The 24,014-nt window shown below is 41.3% G+C and overlaps 1 protein-coding gene across 11 annotated transcripts in view; it reads left to right on the forward strand.

Moving 5' to 3' along the window:
* The window catches only part of DOCK9 (dedicator of cytokinesis 9), a gene marked incomplete at both ends in the record, with an annotated part of 281,402 nt that overhangs the window by 154,936 nt on the left and 102,452 nt on the right, over positions 1-24,014 (forward strand). For all 11 annotated transcript variants that reach the window (XM_079721657.1, XM_079721649.1, XM_079721648.1 and 8 more), the window contains 8 exons: positions 5,075-5,249; positions 6,188-6,255; positions 15,834-15,908; positions 17,221-17,361; positions 17,680-17,883; positions 18,284-18,406; positions 21,850-21,932; positions 22,519-22,641. In XM_079721657.1, coding sequence (XP_079577783.1) covers positions 5,075-5,249; positions 6,188-6,255; positions 15,834-15,908; positions 17,221-17,361; positions 17,680-17,883; positions 18,284-18,406; positions 21,850-21,932; positions 22,519-22,641 — 992 coding nt within the window. The remainder of the gene's footprint in view (positions 1-5,074; positions 5,250-6,187; positions 6,256-15,833; positions 15,909-17,220; positions 17,362-17,679; positions 17,884-18,283; positions 18,407-21,849; positions 21,933-22,518; positions 22,642-24,014) is intronic.

Consider the following 24,014-nt stretch of genomic DNA (forward strand, 5'->3'; position numbering starts at 1 on the left):
TTTGTTTATTTTCAGCTGCATTGGGTCTTCATTGCTGCACGCGGGCTTTCTCTAGTTGCAGCGAGCGGGGGCTACTCTTCGTTGCGGTGCGCGGGCTTCTCATTGCAGTGGCTTCTCTTGTTGTGGAGCACAGGCTTTAGGCACGCGGGCTTAAGTAGTTGTGGCGCACAGGCTCAAGTAGTTGTGGCACACAGGCTCAGTAGTTGTGGCTCACGGGCTCTAGAGCACAGGCTCAGTAGTTGTGGTGCACGGGCTTCATTGCTCCGTGGCATGTGGGATCTTCCCAGACCAAGGCTCAAACCCATGTCCCCTGCATTGGCAGGTGGATTCTTAACCACTCCTCCACCAGGGAAGTCCTCAGCTACTTTTTAACTATGTGACCTTGGACTGGCTATTAACTGAAGTTTCTTCACATGCAAAATTCAGATAATGATGATATTTCCTTAATAGGGTAAGAGGATTGGATGAGTTAACTTGGAAATATTCAGAACAGTTCTTAGCATCTCTGTGATGACTTTTATCATGATAGTATCAATGGCACAGTAGTATATTGGCCAAGAGACTGGGTTTCAGATTCAGACTGAGTTCAGATCCCTGCTCTACCACTTACAGCTCTATAACCTTGGAGATATTTTTCAACTTCTCTGTGCCTCAGGTTCCTCATTTGTTAAATAGGGATAATGATAGTACTGAATATGGTTATGGAGAGGATTAATCAATACATGTAAAGAGCTTAGAACAGTGCTGGCACATGGTAAGCATTCAGCCAATATTAGGGTTGGGGTTAGGGTTTGTTATCATAGTGCTGTTACAGTTGTAGAGTTAGTCTTAAAAGTTATTTTAGTTATACATGATACATGAATGTATTTGTATTATGAAATGTTAGACAATACAGGTAGTGCAGAAGTCCCTGTTGACCCCCATAGCTCCCTTTCTCAAAGAGCTACCATTACCAGTTTGGTGTGCCTCCTTCCATGCCTTTGTAGAATTGCCTTTGAAAGCAGGTTGGCAGTTTCCCCATCTGTCTGTTCGTCCGTCCATCCATTCATCCACTCCCATCCCGTTTTCCAGGAAGATCTAAGGCAGCAATTTACAGGGATACAAAAAACACAGGCTAATATAAATTTAAAGTGGTGTGAAAGGAGTCAGGGTAGGGAGGAGATGAAGTGGGATTAAGTTAAGGAAAAAGCATATATTTTAAAGACCTAACACCTGCTATGGTGGGTGACAAACCAGCTTTCTAGCTTGGAGACCCGTTCAGTTGCACAGTGTCTGTAGATACAAACAGTCCAATTAGTCAGAAGCTGCCCGAGTAATCTCAGAATGAAGCCCATTCAGACGTTTCTCTTGGGGGCCCTCATACAGAGGGCCCTGTGTGATGAACGAACAATCTTCTTGACACCTCCTCACAATAGACGCAGTCACCATTATCAGAGAATTCTTCCTTAAGGTGACTCAGTGTTCACTGGTGACATTAGCCCAAAGCTTGGTTCTCTAAGAAAGGTTGTCTTGTGGGGCCAGTGTGACTAAGGTTAGAGACACAGCTCTGGTTTGACCCTCAGGTATACCTGCTTATGCATTCACATGTTTACTTAAAATTAAATTGCATTTTCATCCAAATAATACATTCATCTGGTTTAAATGTCAAACAGTACAGAGAGGTAGCACTAAAGGCACAGTCCTGCCAGCATCACCTCACTTCACCTACTCCCCACTCCCTGAAATGGTCATTTTCAACTTTTTCCACTGTTTTTTTCCTTGGGATTTGCCTCCATATTGCTAGATAAGGATTGTTCGCTGCTCTTCATTCATTAGTTGTGGACATGATGTGATGCTAGAGGGGACTTTAGCTCCTACAACCCTCCTTCATGCTCTAAGCTGGACTGACTTCTTCCTCAGCCTCTGCACAGTCACCATCCTGGAAATTCCCTTTGCTGTCCTGCCTGTGTCAGATTCCTTGTTTCCAGGATCCTATGTCGTCTTCTTTCTCATTTTCCTTTCTTGTTTTGGAGGAACACATCCTCCAGGAGCTTCCTGGAAATCATGTGTAAGATCTTAATTTTTTGACAGTTAGATGCAATTTACCTTAGAATTTGAAGGCGTTCCATTGTCTTCTAGATGCTTGTGTTGTTTTGGAGTCTTATGTTATTCCCTATTCTTCACAATCTTCTCCTTATCTCTTATCTATGGTGACCTGAAATTTAGGTCATTGTGTCTTGATTTTGATTTTTTTGGTAAGCTTTTTTGTTAAGGCATGACATAAGGAGAAAATAAACATGTAATGAATGAGTTTTTGCTAAGTTTAGATCTCTGTTATCTATTTGTGCTGAGAAGTCTGTTCTTGTTCTGGAGGCTCTGTCCTGCATGTTCTAGCTACCTGGGTCTTCTGAACTCTGGGCAGCCTCCTCAGTTAGCAAGACTGTTGGACTCTGTTCAGGCTCACCTTCCTGGGTCCAGATATGGCCTCCAGGCAGAAAGTGATGAGGTGATGGTAGGGCTCACCTCCTCTATTTCCTTTCTATCAGGGATCACAGGGCTGCCCTGATGGTTGCAAAATACCTTAAAAACAGTTGTTTCATCTGTTTTGCCCAGTTATTTCTAGTAGTTATGTTGGGAGAATAAGTCCAGACCTTGTTGCTTCATCATGGTCAGCATGGAAGTTGGGGGTCCAAACTCAGATGGCTACAGGGGCCAAGCAGATAAATTAAGTGAAAGAGGAGGCCTGGGCGTAAAGCGATAGGGAATGCTGGGGACTGTGACAAACTGGAGCACAAGTGGTCCTGTTTAAAGGGGCAGCTGATGTGCTGGGTGGCACTGCCAGCTTATCTGTTTCAAGAAAACCAGAAATACAAAATTTTAGCTAAATCTTGGTATTTTTAGTTACTGGTGACTAATTTAAAAACAACAACAAAAAAAACCCCAAAAACATTGTTTTTGGTCCTCTCGTGCAGGACCAAACCCTAGATCAAGGTGATAGCACCACTTAATATTCATTGAGAAGTATTTTTGCGTCAACAGCTAATTGGCACATGGCAATCTCAGCTTGTAACCCAAACTCAGCTGAAAGCTGCCACTGTAGAAACCAAATTATATCAAAGTATGTTTATTCACCGCATAAAGGAAGGAGTACCAGAGCGAATTGTCAATGACAGTGAAGTAACTTCTTGTGTGGGATTCCCAAGTGGGAGTTTGATTTGTATTCTTAAGCTGAGAGACCTTTTCAGTTACATTTTAGTTGAGTTTTCTGGCATTGACTTTAAAAAAATGTTTAAAGCAAAACTAAATATATTTGGCAACCTCATTTGGAAAGTAGCAGTAATTAGTTTTGTTTTATGAGAGTTTTGTTGCCTGTCTTCAGCAGAGTATAGATGATTTACAGTACAGAGTCCCCGATCATTCAGTCTCTGGAATACATTTCGGAATCTAAAGTTCTGACTTCAGTGGCCATCCCTTCCTTCATATTCTTTTTGCAGGTGTGGCTGATGGTGTTTTACATTTAATGAATTGTGTCTAAGACTTCAACATGTTTAAATAATTTGTTTTTATCTCCACATCTGTTTGTAAGCTCACCTCCAAAAGTTGTGGCTTAAGTATTTCAGGTTTTTTTTTTTTAATATTGCTTTTGGACATTGTAAAAAAATTAGTTGATTAATGCTATGAGTTCAAAGAAATGCCTATACTAAAATTTAAAAATAGACCTGAAAAGAATCCAGTTACGAATCTTGAGCCCTAAAAGTATTTTAGAACCTTGAAGTTGATTACACTTCTTTTGCAGATAAGGAAACTGAGACTCAGAAAGAGGAATAATTAAGAATCAAGGCCTAATGCTCACCCTACTTTTAACTTATTTTCATAGTAATGAGTAGGTGAGGAGCGCAGGGGAGAGAACTCCTTTCATATCTGGCCTTTGACCCCTTCTCGGACTCTTGCTGTGAAGTGAGGTGTGAGGCCTTGTGCACAGTGGTCTGCATGCTCTGCTGGGAGCAGTTCTCTCTTGAGAACCATGCTGCAGAGGTCACAGAGGCGACTTTGGGAGGGCCACCCTGTCCCCAAGACATTCGCTGAGAGCCCCCTCAGGGACTGCGGCTAACCAGCTAGAATTTTAGTGGGCAAGGGCTCTGCTCGGACGCCGCACGTTGGTGGGAGTTTGTGATGTCACGTCCCTCAGCCTGTAAGTACCAGGAGTCTTGTGTCATGTTCCTTGGCGCTGAACCTCTATCTAGTGCAGTCACCAGGGCGATTTTACCCCCCAGGGGATGTTTGATAATATCTGAAGACATGTTTTGATCTTCACAACTGGGGGGATATGCTACTGGCATCTAAGGAGTAAGGCCAGGCTGCTTCTAAACAGGCTACAGTGCACAGGACGGTCCCCATAACAGTTATCGGCCCCAAGCGTCAGTAGTGCCAAAGTGGAGAAACCCTGGCCTCGTGCACGTTCATCCTTCGTCATTTAATGCACATGGACTGCGGTTTTTATACTTTGAGTAAGATACCTTTCACAGGCATAAAAGCTGGAGGCATGAGGGAAGCTGGAGGAAGGTAGACATGGTGTCTAAATACCTTTTGGGCCTCATAAATGATGAGAAAGTTCCAGGTAAGGAAATCAGACATACTGATAGATAATGGTTTGCTTTTAAAATGTGATACCACATACTACTTCATTAAAAAAGATAGGAGCTAGAGGAACTGAAAATTTTCAATGAAATTTCATTCATTCAGATATTTTTCAAGAGCCTATTATTTGCCAAGCAGTGTTCTAGAAATAGGGATGTAGCATTGAACAAAAGAAATCTCTGCTCTGAAGAGCTTCCATTTCATTGGGTGGGACAAACAAATAAATATGTAAAATGTGTAATGTGTAATGTGTCAGATGGGAAAATAAAGCCATGAAGAAAATAATTCAGGGAAGGTGGATACAGATGGGGGTTTATTGGGAAGGGGCTTGCCTTTTTAAATAACTTGGTCCGAAATGCCGATGAGATAGTACCCATCAGCAGATAATAAAGAGAAGAATTTTTAAGGCTGTTCCAGTTCTTCTAAAATGCGTCTCTTTACCCTTTTTCTGTTTCAGAACAACAAAGTCAGGCGTTTTGCTTTTGAGCTCAAGATGCAGGACAAAAGTAGTTACCTTTTGGCAGCAGACAGTGAAGTGGAAATGGAAGAGTGGATCACAACTCTGAACAAGATTCTCCAGCTCAACTTTGAAGCTGCAATGCAAGAAAAGCGAAACGGAGACTCTCATGAAGGTAGGCGGGTATAGCTTTCCCCAGGTGCATGCACACTCTGCGGGTGTCTTCTATTTTGCCAGAGGGCAGAGGAAGTAGCCAGATTACTGCACAGGTACATGGAGGTGGGACAGACATGAGCTCCTTACAGATAACCTGTCAGCAAAGATTTTGTCCCAGTAGAATGTCCTACCCTGACATCATTTGTATAATGAGAAGAATCACAGCTTTGGAGGCAGAAAGGAATACCTGAGTTCAAGTCCCAGCAATACCATTTTTCAGCTGTGAGACCTTAGACGAGCCACTTAACGTTTTCAGAGCCTTGGATTACACTCTTGTAAAATGGGACTAAAAACGGAACTTGCTGGTCGATGGGAAGATTAAACAAGATAATGCATCTCAAGTACCTGGCATAGAGTCGGCACTTCAAATACTAATCATAGTTTTTATTGTTATCATTAATCATATCCTTTGGAATTTTCAAGTCAAAGTTAGGATGGGCAGAAGCCACAGATTAAATTGGTTGGGAAAATCTGGCTATGTTCTTGACAACTCATGTTTTATTTCAGGCCCTTGGACAGGTGATTCCCAGCTCTGGCTGTGCCTTAGAAGTCCCTGGACACTTTTAACAAGTACTCTTTCCTTTGTCCCACCAGAGATTCTGGTTTAGTTGGCCTGGGCTGGTGCCTGGTGGGTGTGGCCATGTGGGCTGCTGTCCATAGCTCTTGACAGTTCTGGTTAGACACTGTCCGTGCTGCTCCAGCCATCAATGTTCAGCTCTCACCACTGGGCCTGGCATCAGCATTTTTTAAAAGCTCTGAGGAGGTGTTTCTGTTGGGCATCCAGAGTTGAAAACCACTGTGTTAAAGGGCACATAAGAGAAACGGCCTTCCTCCTCCTGTTTTAAATAAAATGCTTTCAACTATGAGTGACTTAGGTAATCTGTTTTGCTGTTTTAGATGATGAACAAAGCAAAATAGAAGGTTCTGTTTCCGGTTTAGATAGCTACCTGCCTGAACTTGCCAAGGTAACATCATCTTAAATCTTCTGCTCTTCATAGAATGATATTGAAATGATTAACAAATATATTATAGTAAATTATTAAAATCATGTTGTAGTTACTGCTATTTTTTGACTTCAGTATTTGGTGAAGTGAAATACATTGCTGACTTAAGTCGGATTTGAGTCTGTTTTCCAGAAAGTGCCTTACAAAGTATTCTCTTTTTGTTATTCTTTGTTTTCCCCACATAATATTTAATACCACATTAGAAGTATTGAAGAAATAACCAAGGTGCACAGGTAAATGTCTCCATGGTAACATGTTACTTACTATGTTCACACATATGCTTCCCCTATTCAAGTTAATAGAGGCAATTCCAAAAAGGATGGATGAGTAATAATCTTGTTACTGAACCAAAGAGGGTTGCCTGAGTTATATGAATTTTTCCCGGGTCAGTCTGAATGAAAAAAAAAAAAAAAGTTATACCTGCTTTTTATAACCTTGAGAAACTCAAAAAGTTACTGAAAAGCACGAAGATCGAAACAACCATATTCCCACCACCCAGATTCAACACCTGTTACTGTGTTGTCTTTTCAGCTTCAACATTTTTTAAAGAAATAAAAGTATCAGTTATACTTGAAATTCTTTTTTAAACATCATCTGTACTCCATTCCCTTCTTCCCCCACAACCTCAACTGGAGACAACCACTATTATAAGTTTTCTGGAAATACTTCCATTTGATTTTCATATCTTTACCAATATACCTATCATAATAATATGTGGCTGTGTTTTGTACATTTAACATATTATATAAATGCTAACATATTATTCTGCACTTGCTTTTATTTTTAAATTAGCCTTGTTTTTGAGATCCATCCAAGTTGGTATATAGATCTAATTCATACCCTTTATTGCATTGTGTAAGCATTTTATTTTAGCAGTTCTATTATTTCCAGTTTTTTCTATTACAAACAATGCTACAATGAATATCCTTGTACTTGCCTCCTTGTGTGCATCTCTGAATAATTCTTTTTAAATGAGAGAAATATCCTTGTCTTCTTTGGCCCTTTATATTCTTACTCTGTTATTGCCTTTCTGTTCTTTTGTGTGTGTGTGTGTGTGTGTGTGTGTGTGTGTGTGAATACAGTGAAATAGAGACGCTACACACCCGTATCTTAAACACTGTAATAGAAAACATGGTTTATCTATATACCATTATAAGTAGACTAGCATTCAACATTGACCTTTACTTTAAGACAACATAGCTGTTCTAAAATATAAAATCTCCTTCCCTGGCTAGGACTTTAGAGCATTGTTTTTCTTTAGCACTTGACTGTTACCACAGTATCTTTTTAGCACCTGCCTATTAAAGCTAATTTTAGTGCTACCATTGTAACCTCCTTCTAGGCTGGGAAGAGTTTAGCTTGTGTGTTTGTGCTTTCATGTTATGAACTTCTGTGTGTCATATTTTGCATTGAGATTCGCTTTTTTGTTATGTTTTGGGGTTCATGATTTCTCAAAGCAAAATGTCTGTTGAAACAGATAATATATGCAGTGCAATCTAGAATTTAAAAAGTTAACTTTCTACACTTACTGGGTGAACACAGTGGATACCTAGGAGAAGACTCATATTATTTGAGCTTAATGTTGATTAATTAGAAATGATTTTTTTCTTGTGAAGACATACAGGAGTTGTGCCTTCCTTTCTTCTCTCACTGCCTACTACTACCTGGCCTTCAGAATTCCTTGATCCTGAGACCTAAGGAGATATATATCACATATATTTATTCTTAAATATATATATATATATATATACATATTTATAAAACATATTTGAAGCTGTTTTTCAAAGGGGTGGGTAATGACCAAGTTAGCTGAAGCTATTTTAGTTGGTAAAAAGTAATTAAATTGGTCTAATTAAATTAAATTAAATTAATTGGTTTCAATCGCCATTTCTCATTTCCTTTTAAATTTTTTCTTCTTTTTTTATTGAAGTAGAACTTACATAGAGTAAAATGCTCAGGCCCTAATTGTATAGCTTGATGGATTTCATGTTTGTGCACCCACATAACCCCCATCCATATCAACATATAGAACATTTCCAGCACCTCAGCAGACTGTCTTGTATCTTCCCTCCCAGCTGACATTCTCATTGTTTTGACCTCTATGACTGTAGATTAGTTTTGACTATTCTAGACCTTCCGAAAAATGGAATCATACATATGACTCTTTGTGTCAGGCTTCTTTAGCTCAACATTATGTGACCCAGAATAAAAAAATGGATAGAATTGAATAGAGGATATTAAAGTGCACTGCCTTTAATAATGATAGATATTATTTAAGATATATGTGTATACCATGCATATATCATATGTTGATATATATATGTAGAAAGAGAGTGAGTGTGTTTGTGTATGTGTGTGTGGGGTTGTGATGTAAATGTATTTCTTACTGTGGGTCATGGTCAGAACCTAAAAAGTGCATCATATAGGGGACTTAACTGTTGTTTCCCCGCACCACCCCCCCGCCAGCTCTCAAGTGTTTTTAAACCATTTTAACTTAAGAAGGTAGAAAAAGTGCAGAAGGTAATTTTTCGAAGAGAAAAAAAAAAGAAAATTAAGATGTGCTGTTATTCACCAGCATGCTGCCATCCCACTTGTGGGGCAGGTGTCTGTTGGTGATGCCTCTTGTCCGCCTGCTTGGTGGCAGAAGTGCAGTGTGAGGGGCTCAGGCACCAGTGTGCCCGGCTCTCAGCCCCTTCATCATCCAGGGCCCTGAGTGTGAGTGGTTTTGACTATTTATAACCCCCTCCAGTGTATCTGGGGTGGGATCATTTGTACCTGTTAAGAAAGGAAGGAGGTTGATTGATAGCTGGTCATCCTGATTTTAGAAGGAATGGATTCCAGAGTGTGAGATTGAATAGGGGTGGGAGGGTGTGTGGGAGGGGGAGGGAGGCTCCAGTTGCACAGCTAGGCAAGGAGGGAGAGTTTAGTCGGGGTGAGGAGGTTTAAGAGGCCAGCACCAGGGAAAGGTCCATGGGGAGATCAGGCCGCAGTTACGTCAGATTGCAGAGAAAGGACTAGAACAGTGGGGGCAGGCAAAGGTGTAATTTAATGGCAGGCTCCACTCAGGTCAACTCCTCTTTCTGCTTCATTCATCCTGTTGCCCCGGCTTTTGTTTTCCACTGTGACGGGAGACATAACCAAACAGGATATGAGCGACAGGAAGTTGTTTTAGTACAAAAATAGCTGGTTTCTCATTGTGGAATGTGATGGAGGGGCCCTTGACATACAGTAGGAGTGATGTGGAATTAGGTTTTCAGAATATTTTGTATATTCTTGGCCCTTTTGTTGCTTGTACATTTAGTACTGAACACCTCTATTGTTTTCTTATGGGGACACACTGTGTATACCCTAAAACCTGTTCTTTTCCTCCTATTGTCTAAAATGGAGCCAAACATATGTTTGCTCTAAACGTAACAGCATTTATAGTATCAGAGTACACAGTCTTATAAACATTTTTATGAAATACACAAACTGTAGTTAAAGTTAGTTAATTGGTTTCTTCCCTACAGTGTCAAGGGGTAATACGATCATGTGGTAAACCCGATTACTATTTATTTGATAAATATTTTTTCTGGTTACATTTACCTTAGGTAACATTGGAATGAATATATATATATGTATGTATTATATATCACCTCCTGTGTAAAGGTAGTATGAAGAAGACCCTCATGCTCCCACCTTATGTTTTCCTCCATAGCTTTTCTATTTTTGAGCTCTTTGTGTACTCAAAAAACAGCTGCTCACTCTTTTTTTCTTTTTTTGTGGTGTGTGGGCCTCTCACTGTCACGGCCTCTCCTGTCGCAGAGCACAGGCTCCGGATGCGCAGGTTCAACGGCCATGGCTCATGGGCCGAGCCGCTCTGCGGCATGTGGGATCCTCCCGGACCGGGGCACGAACCTGCGTCCCCTGCATCGGCAGGCGGACTCTCAACCGCTGCGCCACCAGGGAAGCCCAGCTGCTCACTCTTAATTTGACCTCCCCATGTGGTTCCTGTTGAACCAAAATTGCTCCCATTCTGTTACCTTGTAACTTCTTTATAGTGAATGAATTTACCTTTCTTGGTAAATCTTCCACAGTTGAACACAGGCTAGAGTCTGGTGTCTCAAACTTTATGGTCTCACTGAGGTTGAGTAAGCATCAGCGGGCCAAGTTCAGCAGTACTTGTCAGAACCCAAACAGTTTCACAGACACCTTCTCTGAGTTTTTAAACCACATCTGTAATAAATGCTTCCTTCTCTGTATCCTAATCCAGAAAATTATGTCATTGTGTTATGATACAAAGGAATCGGCTAGGGTTGTGTTTGTGAGGTCAGCTGGCGTTCCATTTCTTGGGCTTCCTTATCTAGAATGCTTTATTATAGCTTTGTGACACAGAGGATGAGATGATGGTCCCTGGGATTTAGATATCATGGAAGTAGTGGAAACAAGTCATGACAGCTTTTTAAATTAAAAGTATGTATTCTGGCTTCAAAGGATTTTGCTAAGGCTTCCTGTTTGCAACCCATTCTGTTTAAATGAGCCAACAGTCAACACAGTATTTTCCTGAAGAGCCGTCCTCAAAATATGATGCTCTGGCCTTCAATTGTTTTCCTTGCTCAGAGATAAACTTAAGACACAGGGTATGCCTAAACTTTATGGTAGTTCTTCTGGAAACTCTTGAATGTTTGGTTCATAACTGCCTCTTAAGACAAGGAAGAAAACATTGTCAGGGTGTATCATTAGTGATTAAACTTAGGGAATACAGGAGTGGGGGGAATAACCTTTGTTTTAGACAAATCATTCTCTTCTGTAGTATCTGAGAAGTGTCCGTTTTTACAGAGAATGGCTCTGTCATTGTCACTTTTCTCTCTCCATTTTCCTCTATACTAAAGTATTAGATGGGTAGTGGGTAGGACCAGCAACAGGGTTTGGGGAAGAACCAATTGGGGTTCTTCCTGCATCTACGGTATGGACTGACTACAGGTTATTTTAAGAGCAGATCTGGTCTCTGTCACTTTGAGAAGTGCTGGATGGCATAGTCTGTGGGATATTTTTTTACAGCTATATTTTGTGGGCTCTTAGACTGTGAAGGTACTTATTACAGGAATTTACTTTATTGTCTTTACTAAAATTTAAGTGAAAATAAATGTACTTGCTATAATAAGTAAAAATATTCAAAGTTGTATAAAGAAAAGTTCATTTTTTCCTTCAACCTCCATCCCCAGATTCCTGAGAGCACTGATGTTATTAACCTGTTATAATTGTTTCTTTACCGAACCAATTGTTCATGGAAACATTTACACATATGCAGTGTTTTTAGTTATTTTTAAAAATTTGCTCATGTTATATATGTTACTCTGAAACTTGTTCTATCACTTAAAAATTTTTCATAGATGTTCCCCTGGGGCCATAGAGGATCCAGTTCACTCATTTTCATAGCTGCATAATATTCCAAATATGGATACTGAACACTTTATTCAGCCATCTCCCTATTCATGCACATCTAGATAATTTTCAGTTTTTAGCCTATACAAACAGTGCACAATAAACATCATGACATATTTATAAGCTGAAATACTCATGCTCTTATTTCTGTATGAGAAATTCCCCAAGGTGGGATTTCTGGGTCACAGTTTATTGTGCTTTTAGTGCTTTAAATATTGCCTGGTTACTTTCCCAAAAGGTTGTAACAATTCATATTCCCATTTCTCTGCATACTCACCAGAGGAGTGAAAAATGATATTTCACTGCTTTAATTTGTATCCCACTGTTTAGTAGTGGTATTTTTCATATTTTTGTATATTTATTTGCCATTTGGTTTTCCTGCTCTCTGACTTGCCTGTTCATATTCTTTACCTGTTTTTTTCTGATCTAATAGTTAAAGAATCTGGGCTCTGAAGCCAGACAGCCTCAGTTAGAAGCCAGGTTTCTGTTTAGGGTTGTGAATTTGGGGCAAAGTATTTACCCCTCGAGCCCCAGTGTTTTCTCTTAAACAAGGAGAATAATAAGACTTGCCTCCTAAGTTTGTACCAAATTTAAATGTGCACTTAGGATAACATCTAGCATAGAGATGTTGGCTATTATCAACAAATACTTGCTTTTATCATTATGATGCTTTCAAGTATTTATTATTCCCTGGCTCTGGGGGAAAGCCCTGCCCTTCCCGAGCCACATTTTCTTACTGCCTAGGTTTTACTTGGTAATTCTTTCAGACACCGTTTATCAGGCGTCCCATCTGTTTAAAGCACTCTGGGCCTTGGGAAGGATGGGAGGAGCTTTAAGAAGCTGAGCCTGCTTTTCATCTATCTCATAGAAGAGCTGTCAGTGTGTGCAAGGTGGATTATAAGCTTTCACGCTATTTTTACATCTAACGTTGTCCCTTCTTCCCCATTAAATGGTTTTTCTAGTGAAGAATATATCCCTTGGATATTAGTGGCAACATCAGGATACTTTGAGTCTGTTTTGGCTAGTTGTTGATTTTTTTTTTTTCTGTTAATGTATCTGCATCTCTGTTTGTCCTCTAATTATATAGAGCTCTTAGCAGTCTTTCTTGCTTTATTCATTTCTCATCTCCTACTCCGCTTGAGTCAACAAGCATCTTTCAGAAAGATATGAGGAAATGCATCTACATTAAGAACCCATTGCTGTGCTCCAGTGTCTGGGATCATAGCGTTTGCCCTTGTTGAAGGACTCAAGCAAAAATTCAGGAGAATGTATTACTGTTGGTGGTGGCTCGCAGCACCTAGTACTGATGTTTCTGTTAGGAAATGCCATGGGTTGTATACAAAGTAAAGCAAATTCTTTGGGTTCAGTTAAGTGTATTCTACATGCACGTGTTCTGGCCCTTTTGGTTTCAAAAATTAGGATAAGGGTATGGGCAAGATGGATTTAAACATTGTCCTGGGCTTCCCTGGTGGCGCAGTGGTTGAGAGTCCGCCTGCCAATGCAGGGGACACGCATTCGTGCCCCGGTCCAGGAAGATCCCACATGCCGCGGAGCCTGCGCGTCCGGAGCCTGTGCTCCGCAACGGGAGAGGCCACAACAGTGAGAGGCCCGCGTACCGCAAGAAAACAAAACAAAACAAAACATTGTCCTACACACCCCTGTCCCCAGCCACAGGCATACACTTTCCTCTGTAAGCATGAGCAGATGATTTGTAGGAATGCCCCTGAGCCTCCAGAAGCCTTAAAGCTGCAGGGAGAGCATCAAGATATAAACTTTGTTGTAGAAGAAGACTCGAGCCATCATCTTGTTGAACATTTTTACTCAGAAATGAAAATAGAGTCCAAGGAGGCTAAGTGGCTTGCTCAAGTTCATGCAGCCAGTTAACAACTGAACTAGAACTAGAACCCTTAGTTCTTAGCTGGCATTCTGGTGGTCATTTCATTCTAGATGTAGATAGTTTGTCAGATATGGTCAGAGTAGAGTTTGGGTCATTGCTAAGAACCTGTTACAACTACATGGCTGAGAAAATTAAGATGCTTAATTTCTCATTGGCCGTGATTAGAAATGTAATAGTAGACCTCTTTAAGCCACCAGCAGAGAGGACAAGACGCCCTCTCCCCTGTGGCTGTCACCACCCGTTATGTGCTGAGATGTGACTCATGGTCTTTGGGCAAAGAAGCAGATGAGAGAGGACATTCTATTAAGAACTCTGACTGCCAGGAAGAACAGGATATAGATTTAGAGGCATCAGGTGTGGCATAACGTGGCTGGAGATGACTTCTATCTTGTGAATGTCTAAGAAGCTTCCTCTTCTCCCTGTTCCCGTATCCCACTTCTCCAGCCCCCATCTCTGCCACCATGTCTCTTTCCCTGAATGACTTCTCTTCTTCTGTCCATCCCTTCAGTGTTGGGGTCCCTGGATTTCTGTCCACAGACTCGCTTTCACACTTTCCGCCAGGGACTCTCAACCACCCCCAAGACTTGCATCCTCACCTCTATGCTGATGTTCTCCTGGTCTGTAACTCCAGCCTTCCTCCCCACCCTGTGCTCACGTCCCATCTCTCTGGCTGTCTACTGGATGTTTCCAGTTGGAAATCCCGCAGGCATCTCCAGACTCTACCATCTTCTCCACAAACCTGCTCTTCCTCCCAAATTAGTGGATTGACCAGTCAGCAGGCCATGCAAGCTAGGAAGGTGGGATTTGCTATGGGCCTTGCTGTGAGACTGGGAGCCTGTTGTGATAACTCAGGAGAGACCATGTGGACCTCCTAGTCTTTCCCTTTGTAATCCATTGCTTCAGCCCTACCCGAGGGGTGGATCTAAAATGCAGAACTGGTAATTTTATTCCCTTGGTTAAAATACTGCAGGATTTTTTGGATTCTGAGTGAAATCCCCAGACCTTACCATACAAATCTGACTCATTTCTCTACTTTTTTCATCATGTACAACCATTCAGTTGTAATGAATGACTTGATCATTGCTCAGGTGTGGCTCGTACCTTTATCCCTGTAGTACCTCCTCTTAGAATGCCCTTCTCTCCTTTTCTGGCCAAATGTCCTTGTCCTTCAAGATGGGCCTTCCTCTGGGAGCTCTTTCCTGGCGGCCACCCCTAGTGCAGGTTAGCTCACTGTACGTACGATTTCTTTTGCCATTCATATTGCTGTTTATTTTCTGTCTTCCCAGATGGTGTTCCTTGGGGATAGGAACTGCATTTCATTCATGTTTGTGTCCCTAGCTTGACATAAAATATGTGCTCATAAATATTTATTGAGTGAATCAGCAATTCTCCCCTTGCTTGCTACTGACACCTATGGCTGTCCTTCAAGATACGCCACAGTTTTCTTTATTCCACCATCCAAAACGCATGCCTTCCTCTTCCTTTGCTTGTACCCTCAGTCTCAGGCTGGACCCTAAGTCTGTCTACCCTTTGGGCTCATTTCCTCTCTCAGTATCTGTCCTTTCTGTGCCTCCTGTTCATTTGGTCTGAAATGCTTACGTTTCCCTCCTTTTTGCTATCTAAATTCCACCCCTTCATTCAAGGCTTGTCCCCTGTTCCATTACTTTATGAAGCTTTTCTTTCTTTTTTCTTTTTTTTTTTTTTTTCTGCGGTACGCGGGCCTCTCACTGTTGTGGCCTCTCCCGTTGCGGAGCACAGGCTCCGGACGCACAGGCTCAGCGGCCATGGCTCACGGGCCCAGCCGCTCTGCAGCATGTGGGATCTTCCCGGACCGGGGCACGAACCCGCGTCCCCTGCATCGGCAGGCGGACTCTCAACCACTGCGCCACCAGGGAAGCCCTATGAAGCTTTTCTTGATATTAATGCTTAATTATTCTCTTTTGCTTTCTTTGCATTGGTTTTGGCTACAGTTGATTATCAGCTTCATACGGGCAGGGATCAAGTCTTCTCTTTTTACCCCATAGCACTTACATTGTGTGCTACATACTGGATAGCCTATCCTTGTTCATTGACATGCAGGTGACCCTCCAAGATGAGGGCAGAGCTGTCTGGCAGTCTAGCTCTTCAGGATGGGGTAGCTTTCAAACATATTTACACATCTCTGTAAGAAAAGGGTTTTTTCAATGTAATTTTTATTTTCTGTTTATCTTGTTATCAGAGTACCAGAGAAGCAGAAATCAAACTGAAAAGTGAAAGCAGAGTTAAACTTTTTTACTTGGACCCAGATGCCCAGGTAAGAACTATTTTAATATTTAAAATAGTTCAAGGAAAGAAAACCTTTGTTAGATTATTTGTTTGTTTGTTTGCTTATTTATATACTTTGGATAACAAGCAGTATAACAATATAGAAAATTCAGGAGAAAGAGGAAAAAATAAAAACAACCTGTAATCTCATTACCATAGCACAACCATTGTGAATATTTAATAGATTGTTGAAAATTGAGGGAGATTTATCCAAAGACACTCTCAAGTCCACAAAGAACATATATAATTTACCCCCTAAAATCACCATCAGAAGATAACAAGCATCGCTGCAGATGTCCAGTAGACTGTGATATTTTCTGACTAGCCCAAGCTCAGTTCCAAATACAAGCCTTTCAGTACATGCGGTCCACATCTGTGTCCCAAAAAAATCCAAAACACGGCTTGGGAGGGCCTCCAGGGTTGCCTACAGATAGGGCTGGTTTGAGGAGCCAGCTGTTCTGCTGTGTTTCCTCCCACATTTTCCTCTTCTTCACTTGTGGTCTTTTTTTATAGAACTTGTAACCATTTATCTTTAAACGTAAGTATTTTTCTGTGTCTCTTCACAGACTTCATAACCGTATATATACACATATATATATATATTTTTGCTTTTTGATGATTTTTTGTTTATTGTGGTGAAATATGCATAATATAAAATTTACCATTTTAACCATTTTTAAGTGTACTATTCACTGGCATTAGGTAGATTCACATTACTGTACAACTATCACCACTATCCATTTCCAGAACTTTTTCATCCTCTCAAACAGAAACTCTGTACCCATTCAACAACAGCCCACCATGCCTCCTTCCCCTCACGCCTAGAAACCTCTATTCTACTTTCTGTCTCTATGAATTTGCCTATTTAAGAAGTTCATATATGTGGTAGCATACAATATTTGCCTTTTTATGTCTGGCTTTTTCCACTTAGCATAATGTTTTCAGGGTCTGTCCCTGTTATAACTTGTGTCAGAACCCCACTTTTTATGACTGAGTAATATTCCATTGTATGTATACATCACATTTTGCTTATAGATTTTTCTGTTGATGGACACTTGAGTTGTTCATAACAATAATTTTTAAGCTCTGCATAATGATCCACTGAGTAGATATAGCATCATTGATTTGACCATTATTATATACTATATAAATGTATAAAATAGTAACACTGTTGTGAGTAAATTAAGGTATATAGCGTTTCCATATTTTAAGCAATTTCCTTAGGATACATTTATTATGGGATTTTTTTTTTTTTTTAGTGAGAGCTTAATACATTTATATATTTGCATTTTCTTTTAAAGAAGCTTGACTTCTCATCCGCTGAGCCAGAAGTGAAGCCATTTGAAGAAAAGTTTGGAAAAAGAATTCTTGTCAAGTGCAATGATTTATCTTTCAATTTGCAATGCTGTGTTGCTGAAAACGAAGAAGGACCCACTACAAATGTAATTTTCCTTTTAAAAAATAAAGATTAAAAAGCCTATCCAGAGGTTTCAGATGCGCCTGTTGCAGTGCAGCTGGGACATTCAGGCCTAGTTCCTGGTATCACAGAGGTGCGGTGTTAGATCAGGGTGCCAAGGGTTGTTTCGGCTGCCAGGACAGGACGTTTGTGATACAGGACAGGTATGGAGGCTATTGCTCTTGAGCAGTAATTTATAGTAACAGTCATACATAGGTCTAGTCATTTCTTCTTTGATAGCAGTGTTCTTTTTTCCTGACAGTTTGAGCCATAGTGATGGTCTGGATTGTTTCGTTTTGTTCAGGTCGAGCCTTTCTTTGTTACCCTATCCCTGTTTGACATAAAATACAACCGAAAGATTTCTGCCGATTTCCACGTGGACCTGAACCATTTCTCAGTGAGGCAGATGCTGGCCACCACATCCCCGTCTCTGATGAACGGCGGTAGGCAGAGCTCGCCTGCCCTGCAGGACATCCTTCACGAAGCCGCCATGCAGTATCCGAAGCAGGTGGGGGCAGCATGAGCCCAGCGGTCATGCCAATAAGGCTTCTCTTGCACGTGCTATGTAAATACGTAATGAAACTTTGTAATGCACAACTGGGGTAAATGAGACGGTTCATTATATGGACAGCATATATAATTAGACAGTAAAAGCAAGCTGAAAGAGAAGAAGTAGTTTTCGATTTCTCATTTCTTTTTTCTAAACTTTCTGCTAGTTGCCTCCTCCACCAAATAGCCTTTTTGATCAGGTGATGAACTGTTGATGAGTTAACCAGTTTGGCCCTGGGTGCTTCTGAATAGCTATACTGTATCAGTGCTCTTTGCTGCTTAAGAAGCTTTAATGTTCATGGGATTTGTTTAATGTGGCTGTAAATTCTACTCATGGAAGAAAATCTTTTGTTCCCTAGGGAATATTTTCAGTCACGTGCCCTCATCCTGATATATTTCTTGTGGCTAGAATTGAAAAAGTGCTTCAGGGGAGCATCACACATGGTGCTGAGCCATACATGAAAAGTTCAGACTCTTCTAAGGTATGGATGACTTGCATGCTTTGTGATGATAAACAGCAATCAGAAAAAAGATACATAGAAATGCTTAAAGAAATCACAGTTAAGCCATATTTATATTCTAAAAGATGTAGACTAGTCTCATAGATTGTCTTATAGTTAACCTTATGTGTCCAATTTTCAGTGAAAAGTAGTTCCATGTGTAAATAAAATACTTTTTGGCTAGACTGTCCTGACATCCTGAAATAATTGGCAAAGGAATTTCCAGCTTAGTAGTAAACTTTCTATCATTAAAAAGTACATATATTGTATTTAAATAGAGTTCATTCCACTTGTTGGCATGTCTCCGAGGTCCTGGAATTATAAATTTGGGTCCATTTACACTTAAATGTGAGACTGGAGACTAGGAGGTGACCTGGCTCAGATGATCTGGCCGGTAGTGTCAGTAGATCAGGTGCGCTTGTGTTTTGTCAGGTGGGGCGGGGCTACGGTGGCAGAGGTGTTGTGACATTAGGTGGAAGAGGGAAAGAAAACGTACAAGATGTATATTTGGTGTGTTTTCATTACTTTGGTGTTTGTTCATTACCTGGGGAGTGCCTAGGTGTGGACATACAGTAGAGTTATTGAATATTAGAAGTCATCTAGGCCAAGAATACCTTTCACACTCCCCAAAACTGAGGTTTATGAAGGTTTAGTTACCTGCTCAGTGTCCCACAGCTAGAGTTGCCAACTGGCACTTGACTGTCACTTTCTAGCACATTGAGCTACCTGATTCCAGTCAGCTGTTGAGTGCTGTCCTGTGCCAGTTTTACAGTACTTTTAGTTATTTAAAAAAATTTTTGTATTAGTGGTCATCTGACACCCTGATACATTGACAAGGACTGATTGGTCAGCAGTAGGAGGGGACACCCCAGAGGCTCTAACTGGGGTTTTCTGAGTGATTCAGAGCTTCCTGTCTTCCTCTCTTTGGCCACTGTACATCACAGGTGTGTCCACCAAGATGCAGGACGGTTTTTAAAGAACAGGTTCCAGGAGTCAGAGACCTGGGTGCTGAGCTCCTAACTAGCCTGGATACATCATGTCACCTCTCTGGGCCCCAGGTGTCCCATCTGTCGTTGAAAGATGATGTTGCTACCCCCCACCACCTACATACGAGACAGTGCTGTGGGTACTAAATCACTGACGCATATAGGAGGGTGTCATTATCAATTATTACAGCTCCAGTCAAGGAGAAGCCCATTTACCCAGGCGCATGACTTCAAACATATGCCTTTCTGGCTGATAAAAGCAGGGTAAAATTTGGTCTCTGGAGAGAAACAGTTTTATTTTTAACATCAAGTCTGTAAAACCTTGGATGAGAAGCTCTTTTAGTTCTTTGATGGTTTGATTAATAATCAATGAATGCCCAAGGTAAGATCTACTCCCCCGCCACGTATGCAACACATTTCCAAGGCTGCTATGCTCCAGCTTTGCTACTTCTGCCTGCCACGTGCGTGGTTTGAAATTTGGCAGCTCACGCTGGTGTGAACATCACGTATCCCCGCAGGCTAGATGCCACACTTCCCAGTGTCCGTTGAGCATCTGTTGAATTTGCTCCTGCTTCATTACTTATGGAACGTAAGGCTCAGCCATGTGTACATGTTCCCATGCGTTCACACCTCCAATGCAGTAAATTAAAGCAGAGATTAAGACTCAACCATCTCATATAAAAATAGGAGCTTCGGTAGAGATTTTGCTGAGGGATGATTTTTTCTGTATATCAAAATATCTCTTCATGTTTTCCAAGATGGTCTAGAACATCATTTGGAGGAAATTATTGTTTTGGAGGAAATTTTTAGGAATAGTCTCTGTAGGTGTCCACCACGAATAGATTTTCTAAAAAAGAAAGAAAAGTGGTGGTGGGGGGGAACCAAAGGGCAAAAATGAGTTTTTCACTCTGACTTTTATATATATTGTGTTCCATTTATACCCTCAGTAAGTCTGAGAGTTCAGTCCTCGTTCACTACAGGCAAGAGTGAAACTTATTTGAGGCCTGTTTTGGCTTTAAATTTTACGCAAATATTGCATTTTACTCCACAACAGTCATTACTGTTAGAAGCTAAAAATAATCATTTCTACCTGAAAATGTGTAAGTAAAAATGGCCACCCCAGGAAGGCAGACCATTTACTCTATGATCCCCGAGTCCCCGCATGGACATGCCCCACTTGAAGCAGAAAGGGAGGGGCTGGTTGAGCTCCCGACACCTGTTTCAATCGAGAAGTGTTTTCCAAGTCATTCATGAAGGCAGCAGTTCCCCCCCATGGTTACGGTAGAATCATCATGTTTAGTAACTGGAACGGATAATGGCAAGTCTAGCCCAAGCTCTTCATTTTTTGGGTGGGAAAGTAGAGCCCAGAGAGGTTTAATGCTCTAGACTCACACAGCTGGTTTCAGTTTTACTCAGAGACAGAGAGCTCTATTGTTCTCCTTCTGAGTCTTCTAGATGAGCGCTTCTCAAACCTGGCGCACAGAGATCACCGGCGGTCTGGTCAGAATGCAGGTTCTGACCCAGGAGGTCTGGGGTGGGGCCCAAGACCCTGCATTCCTGACAGGCTCCCAGTGGGGCTGCTGCTGCAGCTCTGCAGAGCACACTTTAGTTCACAGACACTAGGTCACATTTCCCAAAATTGGTTTGACTCCGATGTACTTAAGTAATGTAAAAGACCCTTCAACTCCCCGCTCTGACTCTGAATTAGTCACACTTCGTAGTGGTAACAATGCAGTATTCCAGAAGAAGCAAATTTGGGGAAATTGGGTGTCATCTGCTTTAGCAATAGGGGTATAGTTGATGAATAGACCTGCCATGCATACATAGGCCAAAAGCAAATCTGCTTCCCTGTGCACCATAGAGTTAATCCAGCCACCCGCAACAAACCAAAATTAATCATTAGAAGTGAAAGTAATGGTAACTTATACCTAGAAAACAGAACATAGTGATTGAAAACACTGGCCTAACTTAAGTCAATACCTGTAATGTCTTAATAATGAATATATATCCCCCAAATCTGGGGAGTCTGCATAAGTCAGTGCACATTAGGAGTTATGAAAGCTTAGTATTTTCATTAGTATTCTCATTTAAACTCTAGTAATGTGATATATTTGGGCATGAATACCAAGTATTAGTAATTGTTAGTAACTCAGTGGCCTCATTATATAGCCCTTAGTTATGAAGAAATAGGCCTATGAAATGACATGCTTGTTGCCTATGAAGACCAAAGAAAAGACATACATTTTGGAAACAATTTTCATTTGATATTCTTTGAAAATCACTGCTAGGGAATGTGAGAAGCAGAATACTCTGCATGAGTATAAATCCAGCCATATTCACTGCAGTAAGGTGTGCTTGTCCATGCATCTGATACTACCATGAGAGGTTGTTTAGTCTGTGGGATACAGTAACTCATGGTTTTATTCTGATGTCTTCAAGGTTGCTCAGAAGGTACTGAAGAATGCCAAGCAGGCATGCCAAAGACTAGGGCAGTACAGAATGCCATTTGCTTGGTCAGCAAGGTAAGGAGAACATCTTTTATACCTTTTATATGGATACAGATATATGGAGATAGATAGTAGACAGACAGACAGACTGACCTATTCTGTTTTTTTGTCCAGAGACAAAGAGGATTTAAATATGTAGAACTAAAAAAAAATAAGTAAGCTCCATATCTGAAAAATCGTTTATTAGAGACACAGAGAGGAGAGATGCTAGCTGGAGGATTGTAGTGCTGGTACTGGCAGGATGGACATGAGTGTTTGTTGCAGAGCTGGGATTCCAGGTTCCAGCCACATGCCTCCAGCTGGGAGTGGGTGGCAGCCCAGTGAGGCCTGCAGATCCTCTTTATTTGTGATCTCTATTTCTTAAGCATTTGTCTGTGTATGTTACTTCCTAAGCATGAGCCATTTGCTGGAAATGTTTTCTATGTAAATTGAGTTAGTTGTGTTCATCCTCATAAATATATTCCATGTCTTTAGATAATGAGATTTCTGCGGGCTATAGCCAGTGGAATAATAATTAGTCTTCACATAGAAACCGGAGTCAAGTTATGGATTTATTTTGGTCATTTGGAAACAGCTTAGACACGTTGTTTTGCTATTTCAGGACGTTGTTTAAGGATGCATCTGGAAACCTTGACAAAAATGCCAGATTTTCTGCTCTCTACAAGCAAGACAGCAATAAGCTATCCAATGAAGACATGCTCAAGTTACTTGCAGACTTTCGAAAGTGAGTCTCAAGGCCTTACTTATTTCCACACCTGAAAAGCAGAAGTTGTTCCGTGGAAAGGGAGGAAGCAGGAGCAGTCTTTTCAGTTGCTCAGCTCATACACAAGGGCATGTTGGATGAGCGTGGAACTTTTCCTCAAGTCCTTGAGCAGGAAGAAGGGGTTTAAAGTCAGAAGAGTTAGCTGGTTAATTTGAATCGTATAAAGAATGTTATCGGTGGTGCTGTGAAGCGTTTGTTGGGTAGAGATGAGCCCAGGGAGGAAAGAGACAATTGAGGAACCTTGGGCAAGAGGTGGGCAAGGACTCAGCAAAGCCATCGCAAGTGGACATAGGAAGAGTAGGACATAGGACTAGTTCACGTCACGTTAGACAGGTGCAGTCACTGGGTCTTGGCTTCCTGATTGGGTGTTAGAGTGGAAGGAGAGAGAAATGGGTGGTAGTCTCAGGTAAATAACTCCCAGTTTTCTGACTTGCACGATGGAGTGGTTTGTGGTACCATTAACTGAATGGGTGATGCGGGGAAGGGCAGTAACTCATACGGTACCTACAGTTCACAGGCATTGTTCTAAGTGCTTTACCTATATTAGTGAGGGTATTTGTTTCCTAGAGCTGCTCTAACAATGCACCACATATTGGGTGGCTTAAAACAACAGAATTCTAGAGGCTAGAAGCCTGAAGTCATGGTGTTGGCAGGGCCACACACCCTCTGAGATCTCTAGGGGAGGATCTGTCCTTGTGTCTTTCATCATCTGGGAGCCCCAGGCATTCTTGGGCTTTTGGCAGCATAACTTCAATCTCTGCCTCCCGTCTTCACACGGTTGTCTTCCTGTGTGTCTCTGTCTATAAATTTCCTTCTTCTTATAGGAACACATCATATTGGATTAGGGCCAACCCTAATGACTTCATCTTAACTTGATTACATCTGTGAAGATCCTGTTTCTAAATAAGGTCACATTCATAGGTACTGGGGGCTAGGACTTCACCATCTTTTCAGGGAACACAATTCAACCCATGGCAATAGGGCAGAGAGAGGCCGAGTGAGGTGTCCAGCATTGTACAGCTGGTGGCAGTCAGGTGGCTGAGGATCTGAGCCCTTAACCACTGGGCTCTTCTGGTGCTCCACTGTAAGAAGTTCACTGCTGAACCTATGACACGGATTTCCTTTGCTAGGGACGTGGGTGTTACAATTTCTCTGGGAAAATTCTGGGAAGGAGACAGAGCTGAGGGTATTAAAAGATAATGAAATGAGAAGAAGAGCCAAGAGCCAGCCAGTAACTATTCTATACCTTAGGTGCCTTTCAGTCTGATTTTTTTACTTGAAAAAAATGCATTTCAAAGTAACACTATAAGTTTACCTAGAATTCAGAATGGCTG

Source organism: Hyperoodon ampullatus, assembly GCF_949752795.1.
Source record: "Hyperoodon ampullatus genome assembly, chromosome: 16".
Lineage (NCBI taxonomy): Eukaryota > Metazoa > Chordata > Mammalia > Artiodactyla > Ziphiidae > Hyperoodon > Hyperoodon ampullatus.